Source organism: Muntiacus reevesi, chromosome 2, assembly GCF_963930625.1.
Source record: "Muntiacus reevesi chromosome 2, mMunRee1.1, whole genome shotgun sequence".
Lineage (NCBI taxonomy): Eukaryota > Metazoa > Chordata > Mammalia > Artiodactyla > Cervidae > Muntiacus > Muntiacus reevesi.
The window spans coordinates 132,216,448-132,236,938 of NC_089250.1; the positions used below are offsets into that span (position 1 = coordinate 132,216,448).

The 20,491-nt window shown below is 41.0% G+C and overlaps 1 protein-coding gene and 1 pseudogene across 1 annotated transcript in view; one reads left to right on the forward strand and one right to left on the reverse strand.

Annotated features, from left to right (window-relative positions):
• PAPSS2 (3'-phosphoadenosine 5'-phosphosulfate synthase 2) overlaps positions 1 to 18,139 on the forward strand; it is an 88,002-nt gene extending 69,863 nt beyond the window's left edge. Inside the window, exons 9-12 of the mRNA XM_065922847.1 lie at positions 11,801 to 11,936; positions 13,768 to 14,036; positions 15,443 to 15,672; positions 16,294 to 18,139. Of these exons, the coding sequence (XP_065778919.1) occupies positions 11,801 to 11,936; positions 13,768 to 14,036; positions 15,443 to 15,672; positions 16,294 to 16,435 (777 nt within the window). The 3' untranslated portion in view covers positions 16,436 to 18,139. The remainder of the gene's footprint in view (positions 1 to 11,800; positions 11,937 to 13,767; positions 14,037 to 15,442; positions 15,673 to 16,293) is intronic.
• Positions 5,545 to 5,662, reverse strand: LOC136162349 (U6atac minor spliceosomal RNA; annotated as a pseudogene).
• Positions 18,140 to 20,491: the final 2,352 nt, after the last annotated feature.

Below are 20,491 nucleotides of genomic sequence, written 5' to 3' on the forward strand. Positions count from 1 at the left end.
ATGGTGAGAAATGGGCCATGGATCACCTGAGAGAGAGAACCACTCACCCTGTATAAGCGACACGTTGAATGTTGAAAGTGTGTTTATGGGAAAGGAACTCTCCTCATTGCACATTTTTAATTTTTATTTTTTTCCTTTAAGGTTCTTTTAAACATTTTTTATTCCTCTTTATTTTTGTCTGCACTGGGTCTTCAGCTCGCGAGCTTTCTCTATTTGCAGCGAATGGGGGGCTGCTCTTTAGGTGCGGTGCACCGGCTTCTAATTGCGATGGCCTCTCTTGGTGCGGGGCCCGGGCTACATGTGCATGGGCTCTGTAGTTGTGCTGCATGAGCTTAGTTTCTCTGAAGCATGTGGGATCTTCCCAGACTGGGGATTGAACCCGTGTCCCCTGCATTGGCAGGTAGATTCTCAACCACTGGACCACCAGGGAAGTCCCACTGCAAATCTTTTAGCACCTTAAATTCATAGTAATATTTTTACTTTTTAATTTTCAGAACCCCAAACTTTTCCAACAGTAATTCCTTCCAAAAGTATTCATAGGCTTCCTTGTATTTCCATGTGGCCCTGGGAGTTACATTTGCATAGAAAGTGGGCAGTCACCAAGGAGACCATCTGCCTCTGTTACACAACCCCTCAATGCAGTTTACCCTGACCTTCCATCCTAATCCTCCCAACCCTCCCTCTCACTAATACGGAGCCACAGATGAGATCATGAGGAAAAGCAGGTGAAACTTGTAAAAGTAATACTTAAAGGAATCCTGTTGTCTTTTATCTGTGGCTCTCAAAGCTTTTCCAAATGGTAATTGTTTCTCACGACACTCTGGTGAAGCACCTAAGAATCACTATTCCTGCTTTATGATCTAGAAACCAAGAGTGAAGGATAGGAGGGAAGACTTTTATATCCTTTAGCCTTGCAGTGAAGACCATTATCATTAGTTTGCCCAACAGCATCACCTGTTTAAAAATTACCCATGACCAGAACCCTCCCTCACAGACTTTGATTTCATTGGCCTGGGCTCAGTTCTGCATGTCATGGGTTTTGAAGCTTCTTGTGATTCTAATGTACTGTGAAGGTTGAGAACCATGGCATTAGATAATTATCCGGAGCTGTTTCTCATGGGGCTCCACCAGGATATATCCTGCAAGCACCTCACATTCAACACGGACAACTTCACCCCAGCCTGGTCCCCCACCTGTGTCCCCCCAGTTCCATGAGCAGCTCCCCCATCCAAACTGTGGTCCGTGTCCCAATCCTGGATATCATTCTTTTTTTCCTTTAATTTTTTAAGACATAAGATCAACAACATTTGTTTTCCATAATGAATTTTCTATTTTTAATGTACATCTTCTGGCATTTTGAAAAAATATATTCCTAACTTTTGTGTTATTTTCAAAGTATTATTTTTATTTAAGTTGAAGTATAGTTGATTTACAATATTATGGTAGCTTCAGGTGTACATCAAACTGATTCAGTTATATGTGTATATACACATAGACACACACACATACATATATATATATATATATATATATATATATATATATCTCCTTTCTCAGACTCTTTTCCCATATAGCTTATTACAGAGTATGGGGTAGAGTTCCCTGTATTATACAGTAGGTCCCTGTGATGATCTATATTATATATAGTAGTGTCTATATATTAATTCCAACATCCTACTTTTTCTCTCCCACTGTGGTAACCATGTTTGCTTTCTATGTCTATAAATCTGTTTCAAAAGTAAGTTCATGTGTATCATTTTTTAAAGATTCCACATAAAAGTGATATATTTGTCTTTCTCTTACTTCACTTACTATAATAATCTTTAGGTTGATCCATGTTGCTGCACATGGCATCATTTCATTTTTTATGGCTGAGTAATATTCCATTGTATATATATATATATACCACATTGGATGTCATTCTTGCTTCTTTCTTCTCCCTTGTCCATTCAATCACCAGTCCTAACAGTTCTGCTTCCAAAGTATTGCTTGAAGTTGTTCTCTTCTGTTCCAGCTTGGACCAGGACACTGAATTTCTTCCCTGTCTCTTGCCCTACTCCCCTCAAATACTTTCTCTATTCTTCAGCTGGAGCAACTGTTCAAGCTTTATTTGGAACTCATACAGAGATATAACTCTATCTTACTACTCATTACTGCCACCACTGAAAATATTCTTTCATTCATTCTCAGCTGGTCATTGTAGCATCTCTCTCATACTTTTGCATATGCTAGTCCCCCAACCTAGGACACTGTTCCTTCCATTCCTGCCTCCTCACTGTGTTACACCTTTCCACCCTTAGCTGGTCATTTCCTTCTTATGTGCACATCCCCTCTCCCTTCTAGGTTGTTTCTTTCTCTTCTTCCTCACCTTGCCCTCTTGTTCACCATAGCTTTCTTAGTTCTCATCCGAGTGCTTGGGCTCCTCCTCTTATCCTTTTAACTTTCCTGCTGTCTGTGACTCTGAGCCTGGTTCCTCTTTCACTGTTTCACTAGACTCCCTTAAAGCCTGTTACTCATACCCCTGTATGTCCAGTTGTGAAGACTGTCTAACTGTGTTCCTACACCTGCCTTTAGTAGGAGGCTTGGAAAGAAGTGGGGACTTCTGGCCAGAAAGTCCTCGGAAATGGGGCAGAGCCACTGGACCTCCCTTCCTAATAGCTGGACCACAGTTCTGGGATTACCTTTGAGAGAGATGCCCTTTGTCCTTCCTGATCCAAGATATGCCAAAAGCTTGGTTTCAGCATCAGTCTCCATATATATTTTTAGGCTGGGTGGTGAATGAAACAGGTTCAATATTGTCTTCACTAATAGAACAATGTAGGGTGGACCCCTGGCGTCCAGAATGAGTTACTGCATGCCCAAGGATTTGCGGTCTCTCAAAATTTTATTTGTAGTTTAAGCAATGAGGAGAAAGTAAATGTAGAGGTTTGGGTATTTGACAATATTCTTAAGTCATTTTCCTGAGCATGTAATTTAGGAGGCGGGCCATGAGAAAACCAAATCCCTTGCAATCACTCTTTCTCTACTCAGGATTTCTCAGCCACAGGACTATTAACCATGGGGCTGGGTAGTTCTTTGTTGTGGGGCTGTCCTGTCCAACATAGGCTATTTAGTAGCATTCCTGGCCTCTATACACTGGATGCCAACAGGACACCCTTCCGCACTCCAGCTGTGATGATCAAAATTGTCTTCAGATATTGTCTGATGTCACCAGTAGAGGCAAAATCGCCCTCTGTTGAGAACCGTGGATGACTCTAATCTCCCATTCCCTGAAGAGCTATGAAATGCAAGTCATTGTAAACCCCAACATCTGACCATGACAGGAAATTGAACCAGGTGCACCATCATCACCTTGATGTCTTCTGGCTGGGTGTTAAAAATTAACCAGCTTTCTCTCCCTTTTTCTTGCCTCTCTCTTTTCTGCTAAAATACAGGCTGACCACACTAGCTTTGGACAGTGCAAAAGGCAGTTCTGGAATCTGATCAGGGGCATGGTTGCACAACTATGATGTGGTTGAGGAGTAAGACCTTCTGTAATGTTTTTCTTCATGACTGATGAAAGACACCTATTCTCAGGTGTGATGTATTGCATTGCAGCATCATATGGAACATATTTAGTTCAGTTCTTCATGACTGATGAAAGACACCTGTTCTCAGGTGTGATGTATTGCATTGCAGCATCATATGGAACATATTTAGTTCAGTTCAGTTCAGTTACTCAGTTGTGTCTGACTCTTTGCGTCCCCATGGACTTTAGCATGCCAGGCTTCCCTGTCCATCACCAACTCCTAGACTTTACTCAAACTCATGTGCATGAGTCGATGATGCCATCCAACCATCTCGTCCTCTGTAGTCCCCTTCTCCTCCAGCCTTCAATCTTTCCCAGCATCAGGGTCTTTTCCAGTGAGTAGTTCTTTGCATCAGGTGGCCAAAGTATTGGAGTTTCAGCTTCAGCATCAGTCTTTCCAATGAATATTCAGGACTGATTTCCTTTAGGATAGATTGGTTGGATCTCCTTGCAGTCCAAGGGACTCTCAAGAATCTTCTCCAACACCACAGTTCAAAAGCATCAATTCTTCAGCACTCAGCTTTCTTTATGGTCCAACTCTCACATCCATACATGACCACTGGGAAAAACCATAGCTTTGACTAGATGGACCTTTGTTGTCAAAGTAATGTCTCTGCTTTTTAATATGCTGTCTATGTTGGTCATAGCTTTTCTTCCAAGGAGCAAGCGTCTTTTAATTTCATGGCCGCAGTCGCCATCTACAGTGATTTTGGAGGCCCCCAAAATAAAAGATCAATGCAAAGAAATACAGGAAAATAATAGAATGGGAAAGACTAGAGATCTCTTCAAGAAAATTAGAGATATTAAGGGAACATTTCATGCAAAGATAGGCTCAATACAGGACAGAAATGGCGTGGACCTAACAGAAGCAGAAGAGATTAAGAGGAGGTGGCAAGAATACACAGAAAAACTATACAAAAAAAGTCTTCATGACCCAGATAATCACGATGGTGTGATCACTCACCTAGAGCCAGACATCCTGGAATGTGAAGTCAAGTGGGCCTTAGGAAGCATCACTATGAACAAAGCTAGTGGAGGTGATGGAATTCCAGTTGAGCTATTTCAAATCCTGAAAGATGATGCTGTGAAAGTGTTGCACTCAATATGCCAGCAAATTTGGAAAACTCAGCAGTGGCCACAGGACTAGAAAAGGTCAGTTTTCATTACAATCCCAAAGAAAGGCGATCCCAAAGAACGTTCAAACTACTGGACAATTGCATACATCTCACACACTAGTCAAGTAATGCTCAAAATTCTCCAAGCCAGGCTTCAGTGGTACATGAATCATGAACTTCCAGATGTTCAAGCTGGATTTAGAAAAGGCAGAGAAACCAGAGATCAAAGTGCCAGCATCCATTGGATCATCAAGAAAGCAAGAGTTCCAGAAAAACATCTACTTCTGCTTTATTGACTATGCCAAAGCCTTTGACTGTGTGGATCACAACAAACTGTTGAAAATTCTTAAATAGTTGGGAATACCAGACCACCTTACCTGCCTCCTGAGAAATCTTTATGCTGGTCAAGAAGCAACAATTAGAACTGGACATGGAACAGCAGACTGGTTCCAGATAGGTAAAGGAGTACGTCAAGGCTGTATATTGTCACCCTGCTTATTTAACTTATATGCAGAGTATATCATGCAAAATGCCAGACTGAATGAAGCACAAGCTAGAATCAAGGTTGCTGGGAGAAATATCAATAAACTCAGATATGCAGAATACCCTTATGGCAGAAAGTGAAGAAGAACTAAAGAGCCTCTTGATGAAATTGAAAGAGGAGAGTGAAAAAGTTGGTTTAAAACTCAACATTCAGAAAACTAAGATCATGGCATCCAGTCCCATCACTTCATGGCAAATAGATGGGGAAAACAATGGAACATATTTAAGTTCATGGGAAAAACAAAGGTTGTCTTGTTATTCTGTTTTCAGGTTAATTGAGATATGATGAACATATAACAATGTTTAAGGTGTACAATGTAAAAACCACGGTTAGATGCCACAAAGTAGATGGCACAGCATTAACCGTATGTGTGCTATCAGGCCTGGGGCCTCTTCCATCTTTGTCAAGGAAAGTGCTAACCCTCTCACCAAACACTGTCACACTTTGCCTTTTCATTGCTTGACCATTCTTTATGCCACATTCACACCTAATATTTGTGAAATTCAGGGTAAGAATGAGTTGACGCCCAGTATCATATTTAAAAGTTACTTATCTAAAAAATAAATAAGTTACTTAACTGATAAATTTAAATAAAATGTTTTACCTTTCTACTTGACAGTATGCCTTGATCACACCCTGGAAGGCCAGGCTCAGTTTTAGACTTCTTGGTTCCGCATCAGGATAAGGTCGTGTGTGGAGAGCTGGCTCTTCATCTGCAGCCGCCCCCTCCTTCTCTTCCTATGCTTGACCTTGCTGCATGCCACGAGGACCCTCTGGGTCTGCTTGTGGGCACCCCAGGCAGAATGTTCCAGGTACACAGGTCATGGGCTAGAGAGTAAATACAGACTTCAGGTGGGCCTGCTCACAAGAGGTTCCTTGCCCTGACAGAAGGGGCACAGTTGAAGAGGACCAGAGTTGGGCCATCTAAAGTATGGGACAGTGTACAGAGGGTTCTTTCCAAAAGTCTCCTTGTTCTGTTCCTCACCCGCCCTTTCCTGAAGTCACTTTTTCAACTGAGACAGGGTATTGAAAAGTGAGTGTATTGATACTAATTTTAGAGGAAACTTCAATGAAAAATGAGTTTTGTTATCTATCGTCTGTTTATCTCAGTTCACTTTAGTTCAGTCGCTTAGTCATGTCCGACTCTTGCAACCCCATGAACCGCAGCATGCCAGGCCTCCCTGTCCATCACCAACTCCCGGAGTCCACCCAAACCCATGTCCATCGAGTTGGTGATGCCATCCAACCATCTCATCCTCTGTTATCCCCTTCTCCTCCTGCCTTCAATCTTTCCCAGCATCAGGGTCTTTTCAAATGAGTCAGCTCTTCGCATCAGGTGGCCAAAGTATTGGAGTTTCAGCGTCAACATCAGTCCTTCCAATGAACACCCAGGACTGATCTCCTTTAAGATGGACTGGTTGGATCTCCTTGCAGTCCAAGGGACTCTCAAGAGTCTTCTCCAACACCACAATTCAAAAGCATCAGTTCTTCAGTGTTCAGCTTTCTTTATAGTCCAGCTCTCACATCCATACACGACCACTGGAAAAACCATAGCCTTGACTAGACGGACCTTTGTTGACAAAGTAATGTCTCTGCTTTTTAATATGCTGTCTAGGTTGGTCATAATTTTCCTTCCAAGGAGTAAGTGTCTTTTAATTTCATGGCTGTATTCACCATCTTCAGTGATTTGGGAGCCCAGAAAAATAAAGTCTGACACTGTTTCCACTGTTTCCCCATCTATTTACCATGAAGTGATGGGACTGGATGCCATGATCTTAGTTTTCTGAATGTTGAGCTTTAAGCCAACTTTTTCACTCTCCTCTTTCACTTTCATCAAGAGGCTCTTTAGTTCTTCTTCACTTTCTGCCATGAGGGTGGTGTCATCTGCATATCTGAGGTTATTGATATTTCTCCTGGCAATCTTGATTCCAGCTTGTGCTTCCTCCAGCCCAGCGTTTCACATGATGTACTCTGCATATAAGTTAAATAAGCAGGGTGACAATATACAGCCTTTATGTACTTCTTTTCCTCTTTGGAACCAGTCTGTTCCATGTCCAGTTCTAACTGTCGCTTCCTGACCTGCATACAGGTTTCTCAAGAGGCAGGTCAGGTGGTCTGGTATTCCCATCTCTTGAAGAATTTTCCACAGTTTATTGTGATCCACACAGTCAAAGGCTTTGGCATAGTCAATAAAGCAGAAGTAAATGTTTTTCTGGAACTCTCTTGCTTTTTTGATGATCCAGTAGATGTTGGCACTTTGATCTCTGGTTCCTCTGCCTTTTCTAAATCCAGGTTGAACATCTGCAAGTTCACGGTTCATGTATTGCTGAAGCCAAACATGGAGAATTTTGAGCATTACTTTACTAGCGTGTGAGATGAGTACAATTGTTTGAGCATTTGTGCAGTAGTTTGAGCACTTTTTGGCATTGCCTTGGGATTGGAATGAAAACTGACCTTTTCCAGTCCTGTGGCCCCTGCTGAGTTTTCCAAATTTGCTGACATATTGATGACAGCACTTTCACAGCATCATCTTTCAGGATTTGAAATAGCTCAACTGGAATTCCATCACCTCCACTAGCTTTGTTCATAGTGATGCTTCCTAAGGCCCACTTGACTTCACATTCCAGAATGTCTGGCTCTAGGTGAGTGATCACACCATCGTGATTATCTGGGTCATGAAGATCTTTTTTGTACAGTTCTTCTGTCTATTCTTGCCACCTCTTCTTAGTATCTTCTGCTTCTGTTAGGTCCATACCATTTCTGTTCTGTATTGAGCCCATCTTTGCATGAAATGTTCCCTTGGTATCTTTAATTTTCTTGAAGAGATCTCTAGTCTTTTCCATTCTATTGTTTTCCTCTATTTCTTTGCATTGATTGCTGAGGCAGGCTTTCTTATCTCTCCTTGCTATTCTTTGGAACTCTGCATTCAAATGGGAATATCTTTCCTTTTCTCCTTTGCTTTTTGCTTTTCTTCTTTTCACAGCTATTTGTAAGGCCTCCTCAGACAGCCATTTTGCTTTTTTGCATTTCTTTTCCATGGGGATGGTCTTGATACCTGTCTCCTGTACAGTGTCATGAACCTCCATCCATAGTTCATCAGACACTCTGTCTATTAGATCTAGTCCCTTAAATCTATTTCTTACATCCACTGTATAGTCATGAGGGATTTGATTTAGGTCATACCTGAATGGTCTAGTGGTTTTCCCTACTGCCTTCAATTTAAGTCTGAATTTGGCAATAAGGAGTTCATGATCTGAGCCACAGTCAGCTCCTGGTCTTGTTTTTGCTGAATGTATAGAGCTTCTCCGTCTTTGGCTGCAAAGAATATAATTAATCTGATTTCACTGTCAACCATCTGGTGATGTCCCTGTGTAGAGTCTTCTCTTGTGTTGTTGGAAGAGGGTGTTTGCTATGACCAGTGCGTTCTCTTGGCAGAACTCTATTAGCCTTTGCCCTGCTTCATTCTGTACTCAAAGGTCAAATTTGCCTGTTACTTCAGGTGTTTCTTGACTTCCTACTTTTGCATTCCAGTCTCCTATGTTGGCACCTCTTCTTAGTATCTTCTAAGGCATTAAGGGCATCTATTTTGGGTGTTAGTTCTAGAAGGTCTTGTAGGTCTTCTGAACCATTCAACTTCAGTTTCTTTAGCGTTACTGGTTGGGGCATAGACTTGGATTACCGTGATATTGAATGGTTTGCCTTGGAAATGAACAGAGATCATTCTGTTGTTTTTGAGATTGCATCCAAGTACTGCATTTCAGACTCTCTTGTTGACTGATGGCTACTCCATTTCTTCTAAGGAATTCCTGCCCACAGTAGTAAATATAATGGTCATCTGAGTTAAATTCACCCATTCCAGTCCATCTTAGTTCACTGATTCCTAGAATGTCGATGTTCACTCTTGCCATCTCCTGTTTGACCACTTCTAATTTGCCTTGATTCATGGACCTAATATTCCACGTTCCTATGCAATATTTCTCTTTACAGCATCAAACCTTGCTTCTATCACCAGTGACATCCACAACTGGGTATTGCTTTTGCTTTGGCTCCATCCCTTCATTCTTTCTGGAGTTATTTCTCCACTGATCTCCAGTAGCATATTGGGCACCTACTGACCTGGGGAGTTCCTCTTTAAGTATCCTGTCATTTTGCCTTTTCATACTGTTCATGGGGTTCTCAAGGCAAGAATACTGAAGTGGTTTGCCATTCCCTTGTCCAGTGGACCACATTCTGTCAGAACTCTCCACCATGACCCATCTGTCTTGAGTGGCCCCACACGGCTTGGATAAGTTTCATTGAGTTAGACAAGGCTGTGGTCCATGTGATCAGATTGGCTAGTTGTCTGTTATTGTGGTTTCAGTCTGTCTGCCCTCTGATGCCCTCTCTCAGTGCTACTGTCTTACTTGGGTTTCTCTTACCTTGGATGTAGGGTATCTCTTCACGGCAGCTCCAGCAAAACGCAGCTGCTGCTCCTTACCTTGGATGTGGGGTAGCTCCTCTTGGCCACACTCCTGCACCATCACAGCCACTGTGCTATTTGTCTACCATCTATCTATTTTGGGCTTCCTACATGGCTCGTTAGTCAAGAATCTGCCTGCCAATGCAGGAGATGCAGGGGACGCAGATTCAATCTGGGTCAGGAAGATTCCCTGGTGGAAATGGCAACTTATATTCCAGAAAAGAATCATATATTCGTGCCTGGAAAATCCTATGGACAGAGGAGCCTGGCGGGCTACATACAGGCCATGGAGTTGCAAGAATCAGATATAACGTATAGAGACTAAACAACAATTCAGTAGTATTAAGCAATTCACCTTTTAAAACAGATCTCCAAAACTTTTTTCATCTTGAAAATCTGAAACTCTGTACCTATTAAACAACAAGTCTCCTTTTCTCTCCCCAGCCCCTGATATCAACCATTTTATTTTCTATGAATTTGACTAGATACCTCATGTAAGTGTAAAAATACAGTATTTACCCTTTTGTGAATTGCTTTTTCACTTAGCTTAATGTCTTCAAGTTTCATTCATGTTGTAGCCTGTGACAGGATTTCCTTTGCTGTGAAGTCTGAAAAATATTCCATCATATGCATGACATTCATGTTCATCATAGGTTCATCTTTCGAGAGAGATCTGGGTTGCATCCACCTTTTAGCTATTGCGAATAGCGCTACTATGAATATGGATGTGCAAATCTCTGTGAGACATTGCTTTTAATTCTTTTGGATATATATCCAGAAATGGGATTATCAGATCATGTGTCAGCTGCATTTTTAATTTCTTGAAGAAACTCCATAGTGATACACCATTTTATAATCTCACCAACAGTACCTGAGGGAGTTCTCCACATCCTTGCCCACCCTTGTTACTTTCTGTTTGTGATAGTAGCCACCCTAATAGGTGTGAGATTGCATTTCTCCAATAACTAGCAATGTTGGACATCTTTTCATATCTCTGTTGGCCATCTGTACATCATATTTGGGAGAAATGTCTGTTCAAGTTCTTTGCTGATTTTTAAATTTGGTTCTTTAATTTTTTATATCAACAGAGAATATCCACAATGATACCAAATGGCTATTCAAGTACTCTTCCCTTTGTCAACCACCTACCTGAAGTTGAATTTTATTTACCTGTTTCAGCCAAAATAACATATTACCATAGAATAAGTGAAAAAGTAGATATGAGAATCCAGTTGCCCTCTATTAAGTCAGATAATGAAGAGATTTGCAAACATGTAAAACAATGCTACTTTTCACATATATTTTTGGAAAATATTTTTCACCAAATAATAAAATGTTTATGCTAATATTTAATGACTTTACTATTATTAGTTTTAGGTCAGTAAATATTTTTAAGGGTTCTCAGTTTGCTTAAAAATAATTTTATTTTTGGCTGTGCTGGGTCTTCATCACTGTGTGCAGGCTTTCTCTAGTTGCAGCAAGTGGGGGCTACTCTCTAGTTGCAGCGCCAGGCTTCTCATTGCAGTGGCTTCGCCTGTGGTGGTGGAAAAGGAAAGGGCAACCACTCCAGTATTCTTGCCTAGGAAATCCCATGGACGGAGGAGCCTGGTAGGCTACAGTCCATGGGGTCGCAAAGAGTCGGACACGACTGAGCGACTTCACCTCACTTCACGTCTCTTGTTGTGGAGAACAGGCTCTAGGGCTCAATAGTTGCGGCTTGTTTGTGCCAGAGCACAGGTGCACGCATGGGCTTAGTTGCTCCAGGGCATGTGGTATCTTCCCCGATCAAGGGTGGAACCCATGTCTTCTGCATTGGTAGGTGGATTCTTTACCACTGGGCTATCAGGGAAGCCCTAAGTGTTCTCACTTTTAATCTCTAAAACAGAAAATAATGATAGATATAATCAGTATTTTTTAAAAAGTTCATTTATCCTCAGTAATTTTTAAGAGTATAAAGGATTTGAGAAATCAAAAAGTTTGATATATACTGTGCTAGAAATGTTGAAGAACTGAAAGCAGTTCAAGTAGCCCAAGATTGGTTCAGAAGAAGACACTTTCTTAGATAAAATAGAAAACAATATGGATCACTAAGAATTTTAATAAATTCTTTCTAGATGGTGATGGAAAGTGGGGATTGGCTGGTTGGTGGTGACCTTCAGGTGCTGGAAAGAATACAGTGGAATGATGGGTTGGACCAATACCGCTTGACACCTCTGGAGCTCAAACAGAAGTGTAAAGAAATGGATGCTGGTATGTAGGCTGACTCTCCTGCATTTGTTAATACTCCTAACCAACCTCTACTTACAGAATTAAGGATATCAGGAAACAGCATGTTTATAGGTTTGAAAAGTTGAAAACCTTCATCATCTATTGATATGGATATCATAAAGCTTAAAGCTTCCAATCATAAAGACATGGAAAGCTTATAAAGTTGAACTACTAAAATATTATGCAGCTATTAAAAAAAAATACACACTGACAAAGATACCCAAAGTATATTTGTTAAGTGAAAAAGCAAATTTCAGAACAGTATGTATAGAATAATCTTGGAAAACAAAGTAAAATGGGATAATTGCTTTTAAAATCCAAACCTACTTCTGTGTGTAGAAGTGGAAACATCTGGCAACATGTGACCCAACCTGCCGATGACAGCAACTACCTCCAGGGATAAAGTGGGGCCAAGGGGGAGGGAAGATTTTCACTTTACGTATTTTGAAAAAGAGAGAAAAACGTAATGATAGGATGATGGATGATTTTAATATTCTATTTTGGGTTTTTTTGTATTTCCTAAGTTTTGTATAATGGATGTACATTAATCCATTTCATAGCCAAAAAGAAAAATTAAGCCTCCCAGGACTTCACTGCTACATTTTGGAGATTTCCATAAAGTGAAGGAGTGTTTTTATATCTTTAAGTTGTTAAGATTTTGCTGATTCCAGAAAACATTCCTCACCAATATTCACACCCCAGGGAAATGAGGCTGGAGCAGGGCACAAGGGGACGGATCAATACCAGCCCCTGCCTGAGTTGTGGTTTGTAAGAAAGGTCTTGGCAACTAATGTGTTCATTTCTGAGTCAGGCTCTCTGTTTAGGGCTTCCTGTGTCCTATCCCTGTCTAAAAAGTCGGTAGTGGTTGGTACCTTTGGAGTAACACCCCTAAAGATCCAGGCGCTTCTCCAGCTGGTTCTTAAAAGCAAGTGGATATACTCAAATTCGTTCTTTTTTTATGGCTGAGTAATATTCCATTATATATAGGTACCACATCTTCTTTATCCATTCATGAGTCAGTGGACATGTAGGTTGCTTCCATGTCCTGGCTGTTGTAAACAGTGCTGCTATGAAAATTGGGGAACATGTGTCTTTTTTGATTATGATTTTTCTCAGGATATATGCCAAGCAGTGGAATTGCTGGGTCATATATGGATTTATTCCTAGTTTTTTTTAAGGAATCTCCATACCATTCTCCATAATGGCTCTATCAGTTTACATTCCCACCAACAGTGTAGCAGGGTTCCCTTTCCCCCACACCCTCTCCAGGGTTTCAGTCAGCTCTAGTGAGGTGGATGAACCTAGAGCCTGCTATACAGAGTGAAGTCAGAAAAACAAATATAGTACATTAATGCATGTATATGGAATCTAGAAAAATAGTATCAATGAACCTATTTGCAGGAAAGGAATGGGTGGATATGTGGGTGTAGAGAACGAACTTGTGGACACAGTAGAGGAAGTAGAGGGATAAATGGAGAAGGTAGCATCACATATATACACGATCGGGTGTAAGATGGATATCTGGTGAGAAGTGGTTGTGTAGGACAAGGAGCCCAGTCTGGCACTCTGTGATGGACCTGGAGGGATTGGGTGGGGGGTGGTGGAGGGGGCGAATGTATAATTATGACTGATTTTATTGTTGTTTGGCAGAAACCAACACAACATTGTAAAAAAATTTTTTTAATTTAAATAAAAAAATGGAAGAAAAAGCAAGTGGATATAACAAGTGCACTGAATAAACACAGCTGCGTCCTTTTCTGTTCTTGAAGGTATTGCATGTCTTTGATCTTGGTGTTCTGCTTTCATTTCCCAGATGCAGTGTTTGCATTTCAGTTGCGCAATCCTGTCCACAATGGCCATGCTCTGTTGATGCAGGACACCCGCCGCCGGCTCCTGGAGAGAGGCTACAAGCACCCGGTCCTGCTGCTCCACCCCCTGGGTGGCTGGACCAAGGATGATGACGTGCCCCTGGACTGGCGGATGAAACAACATGCAGCTGTGCTCGAAGAAGAGGTTCTTGATCCCAAGTCAACCATTGTTGCCATCTTCCCATCTCCCATGTTATATGCTGGCCCCACAGAGGTGAGCAGTTCCCTGAGCTGGGCTCTGGGACTCACAAGTGCAGGGTCAAGTCTCAGAAAAGCAAGAGCACTTCTGGGATTCTTCTTTATGAGCAGATTCTGACATCTTTTGGTCTCTTTTCTTTATCTGATCTGATTGTTTCCATATAGAACTTGTGGGGCTTCCCTTATGGCTCAGAGTCTGCCTGCAAAGCAAGAGACCCATGTTCCTGGGTCAGGAAGATCCCCTGGAGAAGGGAATGGCAACCCACTCCAGTATTCTTGCCTGGAGAATTCCATGGACAGAGGAGTCTTGGTGGGTTACAGTCCATGGGGTTGCAAAGAGTCGGACACGACTGAGCCACTAACACTTTTCACTTTTCATCTGTGAAAATACGAGCAACATCAAATCAAACCTATCATACACTGCCTTTGAGACTTTGAAAGTTGGTATGTGAATGAGGGGGATAATACAGCTTACCTGGGTTACAGGGCAAGATGTATCTAGCCTAATATTTCAGCAGTTACCACTTACTCCTAAGTGATTCACCATGCTCAGTGAGCCACATTAGAAGGGAGACGGTATCTTTAAAAGCTTAATGTCTCCCTTTCACCGTAACACATTGGGCCTGTCAAACAGTCCTTCTTTGTTGCACAGCACCACCAGTGTAGTGGATATGAACAAGTTTGCGGTAAGAATGATGAACTGAAAAGGTCATAACACTTTGGAATGCTCCAAGGTGAGTTTAACGAAATATCTTCAACCAGATCAAATTTCCAGGCCCCTAGCTCTCTTCCCTGTCTGCTCTGAGCTCGAAAGAGAACTTGTTTTGAAATCCCAATGCTGTGTTGAAATGGAATCAATGTCTGCATATGAAGTTTAATTAGCTCATTACTGGCAGTCACATGGAATTCCATGGTAAGCGATTGGAGTTTGTTCCCTTAAACTGTGATTTATTTTGAATAGGAAGGAACTGAAAAGTAAAATTCACATAGTTCTGTGGAATAGTAAGATCTGAGTGTTTGTCATCTGTTAGTCTGGAGAGATTATGAAAATATAACCCCAGGTTCTAAGAGGGAAGATTCTTATCTTTAAAGCTCCTATGTTAATTGCTCAGTCATGTCTGACCCTTTGTGACCCCATGGACTGTATGTAGCCTGTCAGGCTCCAGTTTCCATGGAATACTCTAGGCAAGAATACTGGAGTGGGTTGCCATTTCCTTTTCCAAAAACTCCTATATTCTTCCCAGTAGGACAATACAGATGAGATAAGAGCAGTCTTGGACACCTCACTGACTTTCTTGCAATTATTAGTTGACCCACATTGCTGAATTACTTTTGAAGCAGAATAAAGGGATGTCTCCATAAACCTGGGCCCAAAGGACTGGCCAGTGATGATCCGCATGTCCTTGATGTGATATTTCCTAGGTCCAGTGGCACTGCAGGGCCCGGATGGTTGCAGGGGCCAATTTCTACATTGTGGGCCGGGACCCTGCAGGAATGCCCCATCCTGAGACCAAGAAAGACCTGTATGAACCCACTCATGGGGGCAAGGTCTTGACCATGGCCCCTGGCCTCACCTCTGTGGAAATCATTCCATTCCGAGTGGCTGCCTACAACAAGGCCAAGAAAGCCATGGACTTCTATGATCCAGAAAGGTAGGTTTTCTGAGGAAAATTCTTTTTTTTAACTTTAAAATGCCTTTATTTTCTAAAATCTTTGTATCATGAGGTAATAAAGGAAAATTCTTTAATCAACATTTGTACAGCTGGAATGATGAGAGAAAATTCTGGGAAAGCTCCTGGCTGGACTGACAGTCCCTTGTAAGCTCAGACCTGGTCTTGCACATTGGGTGTGCTCCAGTGTTGTAGCACAGCCCCATTTGTGGTAGACGGTCCTTAAGTATTTCCTTCCCAACACACATTCCTTGGGCACGCTTTGAGTGCCTGGCACATTACATGGAAGGGTTGTATACACGGGAAAAGATTTCATGTGTTAATAGAGCACTCAACCATGCTCAGAGCTCACCAAGTAGTCAGAGCTATAGATGACATGCCCCATGAACTGAGGTGCAGTGAGCGCCGACTGCACAGCTGCTCTGATTTCCAGGTCTTCTGCAAGTTCCTTTACTGAAGATTTACTGAACCGCTTAACTTAGAAAGATGCAGCATTTTACAGAAAGAAAAAAATATAGTCTCAGAACTCATAACGTCCTCCTGCGGTCTTTGAGGTAGATGTTATTTACCTATGCTGAGTTCTTTGTTGCTACCCTGTGACAGGCACAACGAGTTTGACTTCATCTCAGGAACTCGTATGAGGAAGCTGGCCCAGGAAGGCGAAAATCCCCCAGATGGCTTCATGGCCCCCAAAGCTTGGAAAATCCTGACAGATTATTATGCGTCCCTGGAGAAGAACAACTAAATGCCCTTCAGAGCCAGTTTCTTTTTGAATTGCTCTTTGATTTCTTTTTGTGTTTTTGTGATTAGATACTTTTCAATTGCTTCTCAATGATTGATTTCATTTAGTTTATATATATACTGTATATATACCACACACAGTATGTGTGGTATATATACAGTATATATAGTAAAACTGAAGACCAAACTTTAGCAGGTAAAAGAAATATTGTTATCATTTCAGAATGAAATTACTTTTCTACTGCATCTGACCAGTAGCTCCTAGATTTCTTAAAGCTTTGACCATGTGTCTCCTTTACTTGCCAAAAAGTAAAGCATATTTTCAGCTGAAGTCTTGCCGACTTGCACTCTCCCATGTCATATACCAGTAGAAGAAATCAGATGGGCAGCTTCCTATACAGCTGTCAATGAAAAAAAGAAAAAAGAAAATCTCACCCTAAATGAGGGGTTGCTCACGTCAAGATTCTCCTTTGTTTCCCTCATGCCCGAATCCAGCCTTAATGCTGAGTCTCTTCTGTGATGATGTATGACCCGACTGGAGAAACCCAATGAGTGAAAATGTGAAGTTAATCTCAGAGAGATATGCAATCTAGTTCTGCCACGAAAACTATATTTGTCTAATACGAGAAGTCTTTCTTCTGTGAATAAGAGAACTCCAGCTAAACAGTGACTTTTAATTAAATGGTGACTTTTAATTAAATAACATACAGGGCTTTGATGAAACGATTTGCACTCAGGCCTCAAACAATCTGGCAATGTTGTGGAGACTTTTCTCCTCTTTGCTGTGGTCATTGTGTTCTATGGAGATGCTGGGCCTATTAACTGCAGTGGCATCGGCTGTGACCAGATACGATTCAGACCCATAAGACTATTGAGCTGCTGGAACCGGACAAAAACATAGGGAAAGCCCAACCTTTTCATCTTACAGGTGACCAGACTAAGACAATGCACAAACACAGGCTTGCTGAGAGCACTGTAACTGAACTGCCAAGTTGGCATTTTGGAAGTGCTGGCGGCACTGAAGGAGCACCCAGCTCTCCTGACTCAGGCGAATACTGTCTACACTGTACAACACAGGGGCTGGGTCTGGTTCCTGTCAACTGCTCAACAAAACTCCTTAAGAGGGCACTTAACCAAGAAGTCTTCTTGGATGCTGAAAGGTCCAGAGTTTTTAAAACCCAGCTGATTTTATTACAGTTGGGGGGAAAAAAAAAACTTTTCTAAAGACTCAGCATGCTGTTCAGAGACATCCAACCTCTGATGGCTTTACTCTCTGGGAGGCAATCTGGCCCCTTACGCCTAATTCCTTGTTGCTTAGGTATATATGAAGAAATAGTACCTTTTGTACATAGGTCTCTCTGGAAGAGACTCTGGAAAGAGAAAACTGTGATTTTTTCATATTTTTTTTTTTTAAAGAAAATGCTAATCCAAGCTAATGAAACTTCTTTAGAGAAATAAATCACAATGGCCACAGCAAAGTATGACTGTCTTTAATAGTATTATAGTGCCTATATTGTAATCAGAGGTCCTACTGCCTTTTTAAAAACAGCATATTTATTGAAAACATGAGACAATGTAGTGCCTTAATCAATATATTTTGTGAGTTTTTAATATATTTAAAACTGCTCTTCTGCTTGAGTAGTGCTTAGTGCAAATGACTATTTCTATGTACAACTGATGCTTATTCTTAATAAATTTCCAAGATAAAGGCTGTCTTTCCTGCCTATCTTTTCAAGGATTGGTTGATATGTGTTGGTTGAAGCCCCTGTGAATTGGTTTAATTGGAGAGAAACAGCAGCTCTTTCAGACCATAATTAAGAGGCTGTTTATCTCTGTTTGTGTCATTTTTAAACTGTGCTCTCAACGTGAAGGCACAGGATCTCAGCCAACACTGCAGTTCCTCAGGGACCTCACCCTGGGATTTCAATGCAGCGGGATCTGGTGACCTTTTAGTTTTCCTTAATTTGTTCCCTTTTCTTCAAAGTGCCTCCAATGAGCTTAAGCAGTTCCAGCGGGGTCAGAAGTAGCAATGCTTTTCCACAGCACCCACTGCCCCACTCACCTCAGCAGTTGCAGCTGGTGTATGCAGAAAGCTTAGCTGTTTCCACCCCGACGTTCAGTGGCCTTGATACAGGCCTGCAGATTTGGGGTTCTTTCCCTCCTAGAGTCCCTTTGTCTCTTCTGTCTCAAAGGTTTCATGCAAATTTTTGTTCCTGAACTCACTCTAAAAAAAAACTGGGAAAATAGCCAAATCAAACGTGCCTTTGTTACCACTTCCTCTTTCTCTCCAGATCTTTACTTGCTGGCTGCTGGACAAAGTAGAGCAGGGAATGTGTAAGTAGATAACGGTAGATAACGACAGAAGTGGTGTTGAGGGAGGAGGTCAGGCTGTACAGGGCTGTGTGGAAGGCACACGTGAATCACTCATTTGCTTGGATCGTGGTGGACTTACACCAATCAGCATTTACATCAAGCCTACAAGATTCCTTTCCAACCCATCTTTCTTGTAAGAAGAAACACATCTTAGTGATTTGAGAACAGTAAGTTCACTTTTGTTTTTTCCTCATCTTCTTCCTATTACCTTTTAGGTCTAGTATAGATCTTCAACATACTTTCCTAATAGGAAGGTAATCAGGAAATCAGGTGAGCGTAAGACCAATCAATTGCTTTTATGTTTGATGGAACACAGTGCAGCCTTTGTCTTTGAGATTCTGAATGATAGAGGTTTCTATTATATATGCATACTCCCATTACCAATAATGCATAAATCATCAAGAATTAACTATAGATTGCTGAAAAAGTAAACCACTAATTTTTCCTTCCCCATGGCATGCATTTAATTCTTTGGTCAATATTAACTATTATTGGGCCATTCATTATACATACTTACCAATGATTAAAGTGACATACATAAGCAATTCACTCCAAAGGTGCTTATTTTTTTTTTTTGCTTACATTTTAATTTTATTGAAATTATTACTAAAATAAATGGGCCACTGTCTAGAGTTTGGACATTTTAATTTGATAAAGAAAACCCAGACAAAATAAATACTTTTTTTAATGGAGCTAGGAAAGAGTGATAATGTAAAGAAGTCTTGACAAACTGAGAAACGAATCTTTTACAGGTGAGTCTTCTATTAAATGGTTTTTCGATGCCTTATCTTTTGCTACTCCTGTATTCACCCCTCCCTGCCAAGCTATTACCATATCCATAGATTTACTAATTTTGATTAACTGTAGGGAAGACCAGTTTCAATTAGAAATCTAAATTACAGAATGTTTTTAAAAAATAATACAATTTTATTACCTTCAAATATATAAGCCACAAATGGGCACAGCTTTTTAAATGTCACAACATATATTTGTAATTGCTGGCATCAGTAATACAAACTTTATTTGGTAAAGTTCTTCCATATGGTTGGCTTGTTTCAGAAACTCAAACCTGCTCTGCACTTATTTTACTAAATAACATTTGTGAAAGTTCTTATATACCATAAAACATATTATACACATTTATGGGAGGTAAAGAAAAACCTTGATTTATTGCATAAGCATGCTTTCCATAAATAGTTCAAAGGTACAGTTCAGATCACCACAGGTTGAAATAATAATGGCCTGTGTGTCTGTGCTCAGTCACTTCTCTCTGCAGCCCATGGATTGTGGATCTCTAGGCTCCTCTGTCCATGGAATTTTCCAGGCAAGAATACTGGAGTGGATGACCCAGGGATTGAACCTGGGTTTCCTGCATTGCAGGCAGATTCTTTACCAACTGAGCCACCAGGGAAGCCCCAACAATGGCCTATTTTCATGTAAACAACTCCAATGCTGATCTGGTCTTTGAAGCTAGTTAAAAGAATGGCCTCTATAAATATATTCCCTGAGAAGAACCTGCATTTATGGAAGATAATTCCATCGACTACTAAAGAGGTTGTACCCCACATCTTATACTCAAATTATATTAAAAGAAATTATATAAAGTACCACTCTTTGGATATTCAAAGTAAACAACCAAGGAAGAGCTTACAGCTTCAAAAGAGCCAAAGAAACACGTTTAATAAGC